Source organism: Heterodontus francisci, chromosome 33 (genome assembly GCF_036365525.1).
Source record: "Heterodontus francisci isolate sHetFra1 chromosome 33, sHetFra1.hap1, whole genome shotgun sequence".
NCBI lineage: Eukaryota > Metazoa > Chordata > Chondrichthyes > Heterodontiformes > Heterodontidae > Heterodontus > Heterodontus francisci.
This window is the reverse complement of record NC_090403.1, coordinates 56,228,043-56,241,602: the sequence shown is the minus strand read 5'-3', so window position 1 is coordinate 56,241,602 and position 13,560 is coordinate 56,228,043. Positions and strand designations below refer to the sequence as shown.

Sequence of the window (13,560 nt, the reverse complement as noted above, 5' to 3'; positions counted from 1 at the left end):
GTGGTTATGGGGGACTTTAACTTTCCAAATATTGACTGGAAATACTATAGTTTGAGTACTTTAGATGGGTCAGTTTTTGTCCAGTGTGTGCAGGAGGGTTTTCTGACACAGTATGTGGACAGGCCAACCAGGGGCGATGCCACATTGGATTTGGTACTGGGTAATGAACCCGGCCAGGTGTTCGATTTAGATGTAGGTGAGCACTTTGGTGATGGTGATCACAATTCGGTTAGGTTTACCTTAGCAATGGGCAGGGACAGGTATATACCGCAGGGCAAGAATTATAACTGGGGGAAAGGAAATTATGATGCGATTAGGCAAGATTTAGGATGCGTAGGATGGGGAAGGAAACTGCAGGGGATGGGCACAATCAAAATGTGGAGCTTATTCAAGGAGCAGCTACTGCGTGTCCTTGATAAGTATGTACCTGTCAGGCAGGGAGGAAGTTGTCGAGCGAGGGAGCCGTGGTTTACTAAAGAAGTTGAAGCGCTTGTCAAGAGGAAGAAGAAGGCTTATGTTAGGATGAGACGTGAAGGCTAAGTTAGGGCGCTTGAGAGTTACAAGCTAGCCAGGAAGGATCTAAAGGGAGAGCTTAGAAGAGCAAGGAGAGGACACGAGAAGTCATTGGCGGATAGGATCAAGGAAAACCCTAAGGCTTTCTATAGGTATATCAGGAATAAAAGAATGACTAGAGTTAGATTAGGGTCAATCAAGGATAGTAGTGGGAAGTTGTGTGTGGAATCAGAGGAGATAGGGGAAGCGTTAAATGAATATTTTTCGTCAGTATTTACAGTAGAGAAAGAAAATGTTGTCGAGGAGAATACTGAGATTCAGACTACTAGGCTAGATGGGATTGAGGTTCACAAGGAGGAGGTGTTAGCAATTTTGGAAAGTGTGAAAATAGATAAGTCCCCTGGGCCAGATGGGATTTATCCTAGGATTCTCTGGGAAGCCAGGGAGGAGATTGCAGAGCCTTTGTCCTTGATCTTTATGTCGTCATTGTCGACAGGAATAGTGCCGGAAGACTGGAGGATAGCAAATGTTGTCCCCTTGTTCAAGAAGGGGAGTAGAGACAGCCCTGGTAATTATAGACCTGTGAGCCTTACTTCGGTTGTGGGTAAAATGTTGGAAAAGGTTATAAGAGACAGGATTTATAATCATCTTGAAAAGAATAAGTTCATTAGCGATAGTCAGCACGGTTTTGTGAAGGGTAGGTCGTGCCTCACAAACCTTATTGAGTTTTTCGAGAAGGTGACCAAACAGGTGGATGAGGGTAAAGCAGTGGATGTGGTGTATATGGATTTCAGTCAGGCGTTTGATAAGGTTCCCCACGGTAGGCTATTGCAGAAAATACGGAAGTATGGGGTTGAAGGTGATTTAGAGCTTTGGATCAGAAATTGGCTAGCTGAAAGAAGACAGAGGGTGGTGGTTGATGGCAAATGTTCATCCTGGAGATTAGTTACTAGTGGTGTACCGCAAGGATCTGTTTTGGGGCCACTGCTGTTTGTCATTTTTATAAATGACCTGGAAGAGGGTGTAGAAGGGTGGGTTAGTAAATTTGCGGATGACACGAAGGTCGGTGGAGTTGTGGATAGTGCCGAAGGATGTTGTAGGGTACAGAGGGACATAGATAGGCTGCAGAGCTGGGCTGAGAGATGGCAAATGGAGTTTAATGCGGAAAAGTGTGAGGTGATTCACTTTGGAAGGAGTAACAGGAATGCAGAGTACTGGGCTAATGGGAAGATTCTTGGTAGTGTAGATGAACAGAGAGATCTTGGTGTCCAGGTGCATAAATCCCTGAAGGTTGCTACCCAGGTTAATAGGGCTGTTAAGAAGGCATATGGTGTGTTAGCTTTTATTAGTAGGGGGATCGAGTTTCGGAGCCACGAGGTCATGCTGCAGCTGTACAAAACTCTGGTGAGACCGCACCTGGAGTATTGCGTGCAGTTCTGGTCACCGCATTATAGGAAGGATGTGGAAGCTTTGGAAAGGGTGCAGAGGAGATTTACTAGGATGTTGCCTGGTATGGAGGGAAGGTCTTACGAGGAAAGGCTGAGGGACTTGAGGTTGTTTTCGTTGGAGAGAAGGAGGAGGAGAGGTGACTTAATAGAGACATATAAGATAATCAGAGGGTTAGATAGGGTGGATAGTGAGAGTCTTTTTCCTCGGATGGTGATGGCAAAGACGAGGGGACATAGCTTTAAGTTGAGGGGTGATAGATATCGGACAGATGTCAGAGGTAGTTTCTTTACTCAGAGAGTAGTAGGGGCGTGGAATGCCCTGCCTGCAACAGTAGTAGACTCGCCAACGTTAAGGGCATTTAAGTGGTCATTGGATAGACATATGGATGAAAATGGAATAGTGTAGGTCAGATGGTTTCACAGGTCGGCGCAACATCGAGGGCCGAAGGGCCTGTACTGCGCTGTAATGTTCTAATTCTAATTCTAAAAAAAAAATGTAGCGCTTCCTCAGTACTGACCCTTCGGCAGTGCAGCACTCCTTCAGTACTGTCCCTCCGTGAGTGCAGCACTCAGTCAGTACTGACCCTCCAACTGAGCGGCGCTCCCTCCGTACTGACCCACCAACAGTGCAGCACAGGAAAGTCGGTGGAGGGTGATATGGTGGCAAGGTGGGGGGGGGTGGGGGAGGGGGTGGGTGGTGTGACAGGGTGGAAGGGGTTACGGACTGGGGGGGGGGGGGTCCTTCCTGTGTGTGTTTACGATGGGGTGTGAGTTACACCATGAGAAATGGCCCCCAGTAGAGTATTGAGTAAAGTCAGTGCTGTGACAATCTGCCTGCCCTGCATTTCCATAGCACATTCCCAGCGTCAATGCCAGTGATCTGCACAGAATATCATCTACACGGCCCCACCAGAAATGTGCACACGCGGCCTTGGATACCATTGTGGATGTGAAATGGTACCCGTAGCACCGGGAATACAGGCACCATGGATGTGGTTTTGCAGCCTGAGGGTTTTATTGCCAGCTATCCTGTTCTATCTGACTCACAGAGGGTATCAGGGCATGTTGTGTGCCAGCCTGAAGCCTAAAGAACAACATGGAGTCTGATCTCCAGGGTCTATCGCCCCACTTTGAGGCTGCCATCCCTTCAGTTGCTGCAGCCTGACTGGATTCCTCCTGGTTAGCAGTGCGGGTGTGCCCACCCCTTACAGGAAACTGCAGCAGGGTCACGGCAAGGGGCTGCCTGGAGTGTACTGGGGGAACTCCAGCCCTCTCTGTCCATCAGGTCCAGGAGAGAGGCCCTTATGGAACCACAACATGAGTCAGTACTGTGAGTACAAAATACCAGGAACAGCCAATCCTGCTTACTTCAACATTAATACAGGAAGCAATGAGTGGGATTTCCCCCCTCCCACCCCCACCCATGTTCTTCTGGTACAGCCTTGGACTGGTTCCAACCTGTTATCTCAGGATGTGGGTGCCACTGCCAAGGTTGGCATTTATTGCCCATCCCTAATTGCCCTTGTGGTTTTAAACCGCTGCAGTTTATGAGCTGTAGGTACACCCACAGTGCTGTTAGGAAGGGAGTTCCAGGATTTTGACCCAGTGACTGTGAAGGAACGGCGATAGTTCCAAGTCAGGATGGTGTGTGGCTTGGAGGGGAACTTGCAGGTGGTGGTGTTCCCAACCATTTGCTGCCCTTATCCTTCTAGGTGGTAGAGGTCATGGGTTTGGAAGGTGCTGTTGAAGGAGCCTTGGTGAGTTGCTGCAGTGCATCTTGTGGACGGTACACACTGCTGCCACTGTGTGTTGCTGGTGGATGAGGTGCCAATCAAGCTGGCTGTTTGGTCTTGATATTTGCTCCCTGCCTGCACCAGAACCCAGTCCTGAAGCCTCCTAGTTTGGGTGACACTCACCGGTAATCGTTCCCGCATCTTGGAATTCTTTCCTGGAGAGCTGCTCCTGACAGCTGGCTATGTTTTCTGCCAGATACAAATCATCAGGTCCGATAGTGAAGGTGGGTCTTGAGACCTCCCTCGGGATGTAAGTAGACAGTGGGGTGGCTGGAGTCTGGTTTGGAGCCGGGGCCTCCAGTTTGGCAGGAATTATATGCAGCTGCGAACTCCCATTCGAGGGGCTGGGACCAGCTCTTTGCTCAAGGAGACAATTCCAGTCTGGTCCTTAATGTAATTGTCTTCTGAAAGCCTGAAAAACAATAAAATGTACACAAAAGAAATGAATTTATTTACACTGAAACTGTGGATATCATAAATGGATCTGCACTGAGGAAATAACAACCTGGAACTCAACCACAGAAACAGGGGGAGCCCATTCAGCCCCTCACGCCTGTTACACCATTCAGTCAGATCATGGCTGATTTGTATCTTGTTTTGTACCTGCCTTGGCTCCATATCCCTCGATACTGATATCCAACAAAAATTTATCAATCTCAGTATCGAAAGCTCCAACTGACCCCGGCATCCACAGGCTTTTGGGGGAGAGAGTTCCAGATTTCTACTACCCTTTGTGTGAAGAAGTGCTTCCCGATTTCACTCCCAGATACTTTAAGAGTTGCAAAAAGGGAATGAGAGAAAAATCTTGCAAGGGCTATCAGGACTATCAGTAAAAGCTTTTAATCATATACTACACGGAAGTGAGCAGCTAAGAGAGATATGGTGCAGTTAGAGTGAGACTTACATAATACTGTAATTGTGATAAGGAAGTAGCAGACATTTCAATCAGCAGCCCGTACAACTGTCTTCCCAGTAGAGGAAGAGGTCAGAATACCAGCAGCACAAGGGGAACTAAAAACAAATCAAATGCAGGAACTTACTGCATTCAATATAAGTGAGAGTTGTTAAATTCCAGAAAGCTTGTTATGGAAGGATGATGCTGGAGCCTATATTTACTCAGTTTCACATTTATTGTGCAGGGTAAAAGGATTACAAATAAATAACTCCTCACTCAAAACCTCCCCCAGTCCCAGTGAGTGTCTGTTTATAAGTGCTCAACTAAAACCCCAATTAACACCTTTCACTTGCATATAATCAAACCATTGACACACAATTAACAAGAGAAATGGTAACAGAGAAAATAGTGAGACTGAAGATTGCTAAATCTCCAGGACCTGACAGTTTCCAGCCTGGGTGGAAGAATTATATGAGGAAATTGCAGATACTTTAATGATCTTCCAAAACTCTCCTGATTCACGAGTTGTCCCTCTAGATGGGAAATATTGCACTTGTCACTCCATCATTATAGAAGGATGAGAGAGACAGAGAGAGACAAAGCAACTCAAGACCTGTCAGTTTAATGTTAGTTGTCGGAAAGTTACTGGAATCCGTGATCAGGGATAGAATGACTCAGCACTTGGATAAGTTGAGTTGCTTAGAGAAACCAGCAAGGATTTGTGAAGGGTACGTCATGTCTGACTAATTACATAGAATATACAGCACAGAAACAGGCCATTTGGCCTAACCAGTCCATGCTGGAGGTTATGGTTCACCCAAGCTTTCTCTCAGCCTTCTTCATCCCACTCTATCAGCGTAACCCTCTATTCCTTTCTGCTCGTGTATTTATCCAGCTTCCCCATCAATGTATCATGGGCAGGTGGTGGTGTTAAAGCCTGGCTCGGGTATAAAATTAAAACTTGACCCGGGCCCGAGTCCTTTAGTTTTTTTAAATGCCCGACTGGACCCGAACCCGACACATGAACTCGGGTTTGTTCGGGTAGCCAGGCTTTACTGCAGAGAGCGCAGTCCCGCCTTGACATCCTGAATGTTCATTTGAAGATTACTTCCTGGAGCAAGGCAGCTCTGTCCACGTCCAGCCCGACCCGACCCGAGCCCGAATGCTGGACCGGGAAGAGAGACCCGACCCAAACCCAGCACATGTCGTCAGGTCTGGTCGGGTTAGAGTCAGGTAGCCACGTTTTTGGCAGCGTAATGGTAATGTCACTAGACTAGTAACCCAAAGGCCCAGGATAATGCTCTGGGGACAGGGGTTCGAATGGTTCAGCAGAAGGTGAAATTTGAATTCAATTAATAAAAATCTGGAATTAAAATCTATTCTAATGATGGCCATGAAACCATTGTCGATTGTTGTAAAAACCCATCTGGTTCACTCATGTCCTTTAGGGAAGGAAATCTGCTGTCCTTACCCGGTCTGGCCTACATGTGACTCCAGACCCACAGCAATGTGGCTGACTCCTAAATGATCTCTGAAATGGCCTAGCAAGCCACTCAGTTGTATCAAACCGCTACAAAGTCTAAGAAAAGGAATCAAACTGGATGAACCACCCAGCATCGACCAAGGCACCGGAAATGACCATGGCAAACCCAGCCCTGCAAAGTCCTCCTTACTAACATCTGGGAGCTTGTGCCAAAATTGGGAGCCTGACACAGTCATACTCACAGAATCAGATCATACAATGTCCCAGAAACCACCATCATCATCCTTGGGTATGTCCTGTCTCACCAGCAGACAGACCCAGCAGAGGCGGCGGCATAGTGGAATATAGTCGGGAGGGAGTTGTCCTGGGAGTCCTCAACAGTAACTCTGGACCCCAGGAAGTCTCACGGTATCAGGTCAAACATGCGCAAGGAAACCTCCTGCTGATTACCACCTACCGCCCTCCCTCAGCTGATGAGTCAGTACTCCTCCATGTTGAACATCACTTGGAAGAAGCACTGAGGGTGGCAAGGGCACAAAATGTGTTCTGGGTGGGGGATTTCAATCTCCATCGGCAACAGTGGCTCGGTAGCGCCACGACTGACCGAACTGGCTGTGTCCTAAAGGACATAACTGCTAGACTGGGTCTGCAGCAGGTGGTGAGGGAACCAACAAGAGGGAAAAACTTACTTGACCTTGTCCTCACCAATCTACCTGTCGCAGATGCACCTGCCCATGACAGTATTGGTAGGAGTGACCACTGCACAGTCCTTGTAGAGACAAAGTCACACCTTCACATTGAGGATACCCTCCATTGTGTTGTGTGGCACTACCACCGTGCTAAATGGGATAGATTTTGAAAAGATCTAGCAATGCAAAACTGGGCATCCACGAGGCGCTGTGAACCATCAGCAGCCACAGAATTGTACTCAACCACAATCTGTAACCTCATGGCCCCCAGCATATCCTCCACGCTACCATTACCATCAAGCCAGGAGACCAACCCTGGTTCAATGAAGAGTACAGGAGGGCATGCCAGGAGCAGCACCAGGCATACCTCAAAATGAGCTGTCAACCTGATGAAGCTACAACACAGGACTATCTGCGTGCCAAACTGCGTAAGCAGCATGTGACAGACAGAGCTAAGTGATCCCACAACCAACGGATCAGATCTAAGCTCTGCAGTCCTGCCACATCCAGCCATGAATGGTGGTGGACAATTAAATAACGAACAGGAGGAGGAGGTTTCGCAAATATCCCCATCCTCAATGATGGGGGAGCCAGCACATCAGTGCGAAAGATAAGGCTGAAGCATTTGCAACAATCTTCAGCCAAAAGTGCCGAGTTGATGATCCATCTCGGCCTCCTCCTGAAGTCTCCAGCATCACAGATGCCAAACTTCAGCCAATTCGATTCACTCCGCGTGATATCAAAAAACGACTGAAGGCACTGGATACTGCAAAAGCTATGGGCCCTGACAATATTCCGGCAATAGTACTGAAAACCTGTGCTCCAGTACTTGCCGCGCCCCTAGCCAAGCTGTTCCAGTATAGCTACAACACTGGTATCTACCCTACAATGTGGAAAGTTGCCCAGGTATGCCCTGTACACAAAAAGCAGGACAAGTCCAACCCAACCAATTACCGCCCCATCAGTCTACTCTCAATCATCAGTAAAGTGATGGAAGGTGTCATCAACAGTGCCATCAAGCAGCACTTGCTTAGCAATAACCTGCTCAGTGACACTCAGTTTGGGTTCCGCCAGGGCCACTCAGCTCCTGACCTCATTACAGCCTTGGTTCAAACATGGACAAAAGTGCTGAACTCAAGAGGTGAGGTGAGAGTGACTGCTCTTGGTATCAAGGCAGCAGTTGACTGAGTGTAGCATCAGGAGCCCTCGCAAAACTGAAGTCAATGGGAATCAGGGGGAAAACCCTCCTCTGGTTGGAGTCATACCTAGCACAAAGGAAGATGGTTGTGGTTGTTGGAGGTCAATCATCTCAGCTCCAGGACATCACTGCAGGAGTTCCTCAGGGTAGTGTCCTAGGCCCAACCATCTTCATCAATAACACTATCAACATCCTGGGGGTTACCATAGATCAGAAACTAAACTGGAGTAGCCACATAAATACTGTGGCTACAAGAGAAGGTCAGAGGCTGGGAATTCTGCGGTGAGTAACTCACCTCCTGTCTCCCCAAAGCCTGTCCACCATCTACAAGGCACAAGTCAGGAGTGTGATGGAATACTCTCCACTTGCCTGAATGGGTGCAGCTCCAACAACACTCAAGAAGCTTGACACCATCCAGGACAAAGCAGCCCGATTGATTGGCACCCCATCCATAAACATTCACTGCCTCCACCACTGACGCACAGTGGCAGCAGTGTGTACCATCTACAAGATGCACTGTAGCAACCAAGGCTCCTTCGACAGCATCTTACAAACCCGCAACCTCTACCAACTAGAAGGACAAGGGCATCAGATGCATGGGAACACCACCACCTGCAAGTTCCCCTCCAAGTCACACATCATCCTGACTTGGAACTATATTGCCGTTCCTTCACTGTCACTGAATCAAAATCCTGGAACTCCCTTCCTAACAGCACTGTGTGTGTACCTACCCCACATGGACTGCAGCGGTTCAAGAAGGCAGCTCATCACCACCTTCTCAAGGGCAATTAGCGTTGGGCAATAAATGCTGGCCTAGCCAGCAACACCCACAACCCGTGAAATGAATAAATAAAAAAAAATCCTATTTATAATACGGTGGCCAGATCTGAACACAGTCCTCCCGACATCGTCTAACCAAGGTTTGAGCCAGGTTTAGCATAACTGCTTCACTTTTCAATTCTATCCCTCCAGCAGTAAATACAAGTGCTTGGTTTGCTTTTGTTCTGACCTTATTGACCTCCGCCACAACCTTTCGTTACCTGTGTATTTGCATTCCCAGATCCCTTTGCTCCTCTGCCCCATTTAGATTCTTATTTTCCAAGTAATATGTGACGTCCTTATTTTCTTACTAAAATGTCATACCTCACACTTAACTTCATTTCCCAATTAAATGCCCATTCTGCAAGTTTATTAATGTCTTCTTGTAATTTGTTGCAGTCCTCCTCAGTGTTGACTATGTCCCCAATTTGGTGCCTCAGCCCATCTGCTGCTGTTCCTCCAGAATGTCTATTCCTACACTCTCCCAGCACCCAATAAAGTAAAGCTCATCCAGAACTCTGCTGCCCCAATCCTAACTGGGACCAAGTCCCGTTCACCCATCACCCCCTGTGTTTACTGACCCACACTGGCTTCCTGTTCAGCAACACCAAGTTTTTAAAATTCGTATCCTTGTATGTGTGTATGTCTGTAAGTGTGACTGGATGCGCGCATGTGTGTATGGGTGTGAGTGTAAGCGTTTGGATGTGTGTCTGTGTCTGTATATGAGTGTGTGTGTGAGTATCTGAGAGTGTGTGTGTGCGTGTTAGTCAGTGTGAGTGTGTGTGCATGAGTGTGTGTGTGTGCATGAGTGTGTGTGTGCTGGTGAGTGTGTGTGTGCTGGTGAGTGTGAGTGAGTGTGTGTGTGTGAGGGTGTGAGTGTGAGTGTGTGTGTTAGTGTGAGGGTGTGTGTTAGTGTGAGGGTGTGAGTGTGAGTGTGTGTGTTAGTATGAGGGTGTGAGGGTGTGTGTTAGTATGAGGGTGTGAGGGTGTGTGTTAGTGTCACGGTCCTGTAGTTTTTTGGGGGGAATATGTGGTTTGCCTTTAAGGTTTGCAAGGGTTCAGTATTGCTTTAAGAACCAGCAAGCCACAGGAGTTATAGGAAGGTGCATTTTCGTTGCCTTCGAAACAGCCTTTTGGAAACTCTGATTCAAAGGGTGCATTCTCGTTATCACAGATACAACCACTGGGAGTAAATCTCATGCAATACATTTGTTACAATTCAGTTTGAACTGGCTTTTTAGTTGAAGACAGTTTGTTTTGACACAGACACAGAGACATACAGACACAGCTGGTGTTGGCACCTGAGGAAAGAGCTCTCAACCATTTAAACTGAAGGAAGAGGATTTTAGTCTGTTTATTATTATCTCTCAAAATTCTAAGGAAAAGTCAAACCAAAACGGAGATCTCTGGTAATTTAAATTGAAGAAAGAGAAGTTAGATTGCGAAAATCTTTTATCCATCAAAAACTCTTAAAGTCAGATTGATTCCATTGAAAGTAATTGCAAGTCGTTAATTGTTGAAATTCGCTGCAGAAGGAAAGCAACATTCTGTGAGGACTTCAAGCAACATTGGACTGTAAATTTGCAAGGACTGTAATTTTATTCTATTTTAAATGTTGTTTATATCTTCACAGTGTTTAAGAATTTAGTTTTTTAATTAAACAGTTAATTTGTTGATTTAAAGACACCCGGTTTGGTTAGCCTGATTTAGGGGTTAATAGATGGTACAATTTGCTTGGGTCTTTCTTTAATTTGAAAAGTTTTAAATGATATGGTAGCTGATCTGTTGAATGATGAGATTGAATTAACAGTGCATTGGTCTCACCACAATGAGAATCGTATATTTTGATTGGGGGCTTTGACAGGAGCAGTCGGTTGTAACATATTTATTGGGTTTCTCGTCTGGGATTTGAATCATATTAATTAGGGACTCGCTGAAGATTTGAATCATATATTAATTGGGTTTCTGGATTTGAATCTTATCTTAATTGGGGGCTCGCTCGCAGTTGAATCATATTTAATTTGGTGGCTCGTGTCTGGGATCCGAATCAGACTAATTTGGAGGGCTCGCATTTGGAATCATAGTAATTACTTGTCTCTGGGATAACATATTTAAATTGGGGTCTTGCGTTTGGCATCAGATTTAATTGCTCTCGAGTCTGAGATCTTATCAATTGGAAACTTAATTGTTGGGATCTAAATCTGACACCAATTACAAAGAAATTAAAAGAACCAGGTCTCTTGTTGAATAATAAAGTACAATCTATACCATTGTTTATTTTTATTTTATTTAGAGATACAGCACTGAAACAGGCCCTTCGGCCCACCGAGTCTGTGCCGACCATCAACCACCCATTTTATACTAATCCTACACTAATTCCATATTCCTACCACATCCCCACCTGTCCCTATATTTCCCTACCACCTACCTATACTAGGGGCAATTTATAATGGCCAATTTATCTATCAACCTGCAAGTCTTTGGCATGTGGGAGGAAACCAGAGCACCCAGAGGAAACCCACGCAGACACAGGGAGAACTTGCAAACTCCACACAGGCAGTACCCAGAATTGAACCCCGGTCGCTGGAGCTGTGAGGCTGCAGTGCTAACCACGGCACCACTGTGCAGTTATGGCATTAGTAGTATGTTATGGCATTAGTAGTTGTAGCAGAGTTTTTGGGAAAGCAGAATGTCTCCCTAAGTGACTTGATAATTTTAACTAAGAATAAATTAAAAGAATTGGCAGAGAAATTGGGGTTGGAATTGAAATCAGGTGCCAAAAAAGCAGAGAGATAATTGGCATGATAGCCAAACATCTGGAATTAGTAGAAGATGATGATGATGATGAGACAGATGAAGGGCAATAAGAGGAACAAGAAAGGGAATATGAGAGACATGAAGGTAGTAGGTCTGAGAGTGATGCAGTGGTATTGGCTAGGATTCTGTTAGAAACAAAAAAAGTTGAGACAGAAAAAGAATTAAGAAAACTTGAATTGGAAAGAGGAAAAGGAACAGGAAAAAGAAAAAGCAATAGCAATAAGAAAACTTGAATTGGAGGAAAGGGAGAAAGAGAGAGCACTTCAGAGAGAAAGTGAAAGAGAAGAGAGGGAATTTAGATTAAAAGAGATGGAACTAAGACAAAGGGGTAGTCTTAAATCCAGGGAAAATTTGGGTCAGGAAGAATCTGAATTTAGATCAGGACCCAGCAAGAAGTTGTTTCAATTTATACAGGCTCTTCCTAAGTTCGAGGAAAGGGACGTAGAGGCATTTTTCACATCTTTTGAAAAAAATAGCCAAACAGATGAAATGGCCAAAAGAAAGCTGGACATTGCTCATGCAGGGCAGGTTGGTAGGCAGAGCTCATGAAGCTTATGCCATGCTTTCTGAAGTGGCTTCTGCAGATTATGAGATGGCAAAAAAGGCTATTCTCTCTGTGTATGAGTTAGTCCCTGAAGCTTACCGTCAGAAGTTTAGGAACTTACGGAGAGTGACTGGGCAGACATATTTAGAATTTGAGAGGGTGAAGCAAATGAATTTTGACCGTTGGATACGGGCATAAAAGATAGAAACCATATATGAGAACCTTCGAGAATTGATTCTCTTAGAAGAGTTTAAAAACTCCATTCCTTCAGTAGTGAGAACTCATATAGATAACCTGAAAGTTTTGAAAGCTAGGCAAGCAGCAGAGATTGCTGACGATTTTGAGCTTGTGAATAAGCCAACCTATTTTGTCCATCACCCCCATAAACCCGAGAAGGATAGAAAGTGGGAGAGTGAAAGGAAGGCAAGTAGCCGGGGACAAGAAGGAACAGCTGGGAATGCCCCAGGATCACCTCCTCAGGTCAGAAAGGAAGGTGCTGAGGGTAGAAGTGAGGTTCGCAAACCAAAGTGTTATCATTGCAACAAAACAGGTCATCTTCATTCAGAGTGCTGGTAATTGCGAGGTAAACCCATAGGACTTGTTGGGGTACGCAAAGTTAGTGCAGAGGAAAAGACTCTGACTGAGAGTATAGCAAACCAGGCTATAGCTTTAACGACAGCTGTGAATGTGAAACCAGATACTAAAACTAAAAAGAGTGTCGAGGTTAAGAATAAAATACCTGAGAGTTATAATGATTTTGTCAAAGGGGAGAGTAACTCCGTATCCTGTAAGTGAGGCAGGAAAACCTATCATTATACTCAGGGACACAGGAGCAACCCAAACACTCTTGCTGGTGAAAGATATGAGGTTTCCACCAGAGAGCACCTTGAATGCTAAAGCTTTCGTAAATGGGATTGGCGGGGTGTGTATACCTGTACCTTTGCATAAAGTACGCCTAGAGAGTGACTTAATATCTGGGATAGTAACTGTAGGTGTTGTCCACAGTTTACCAGAAAAAGGAATTGATCTACTCCTAGGAAACAATTTGGCAGGATCAAAAATATCAGTTTCTCCTATGGTTACAGAGGAACCATGTGAAATTAAGGAAACGGAGCAATTACAGAAACAAGTTCCAGGAATATTTCTTGCATGTGCAGTTACCAAAGCAATGGCTAAACAGGATCCATTGTCGGAGGTAAAAGGGGCACCACAAATAGATAGCCAAGCATCTGAAACCTTATTAGGGATTTAGGTAATCCAAATGAGATGTTTAACAGATCGTCTATCATTGCAGCACAGCAAGCTGATCCAGAGATCTACCAAATAGCACAGATGGCTCTGTCAGAAGCTGAGGTGAAAGG

The 13,560-nt window shown here is 45.6% G+C and overlaps 2 protein-coding genes across 2 annotated transcripts in view; both read right to left on the bottom strand.

The window, feature by feature from the left end:
• The window catches only part of LOC137348003 (trafficking kinesin-binding protein 1-like), a 59,982-nt gene extending 55,540 nt beyond the window's left edge, over window positions 1-4,442 (bottom strand). Inside the window, exons 1-2 of the mRNA XM_068013074.1 lie at window positions 4,358-4,442; window positions 3,878-4,141 (exon numbers count right to left, since the gene is read on the bottom strand). Coding sequence (XP_067869175.1) covers window positions 3,878-4,141; window positions 4,358-4,442 — 349 coding nt within the window. The remainder of the gene's footprint in view (window positions 1-3,877; window positions 4,142-4,357) is intronic.
• smarce1 (SWI/SNF related, matrix associated, actin dependent regulator of chromatin, subfamily e, member 1) overlaps window positions 1-13,560 on the bottom strand; it is a 490,930-nt gene that overhangs the window by 379,408 nt on the left and 97,962 nt on the right. The gene's annotated exons all lie outside the window — the stretch shown is intronic.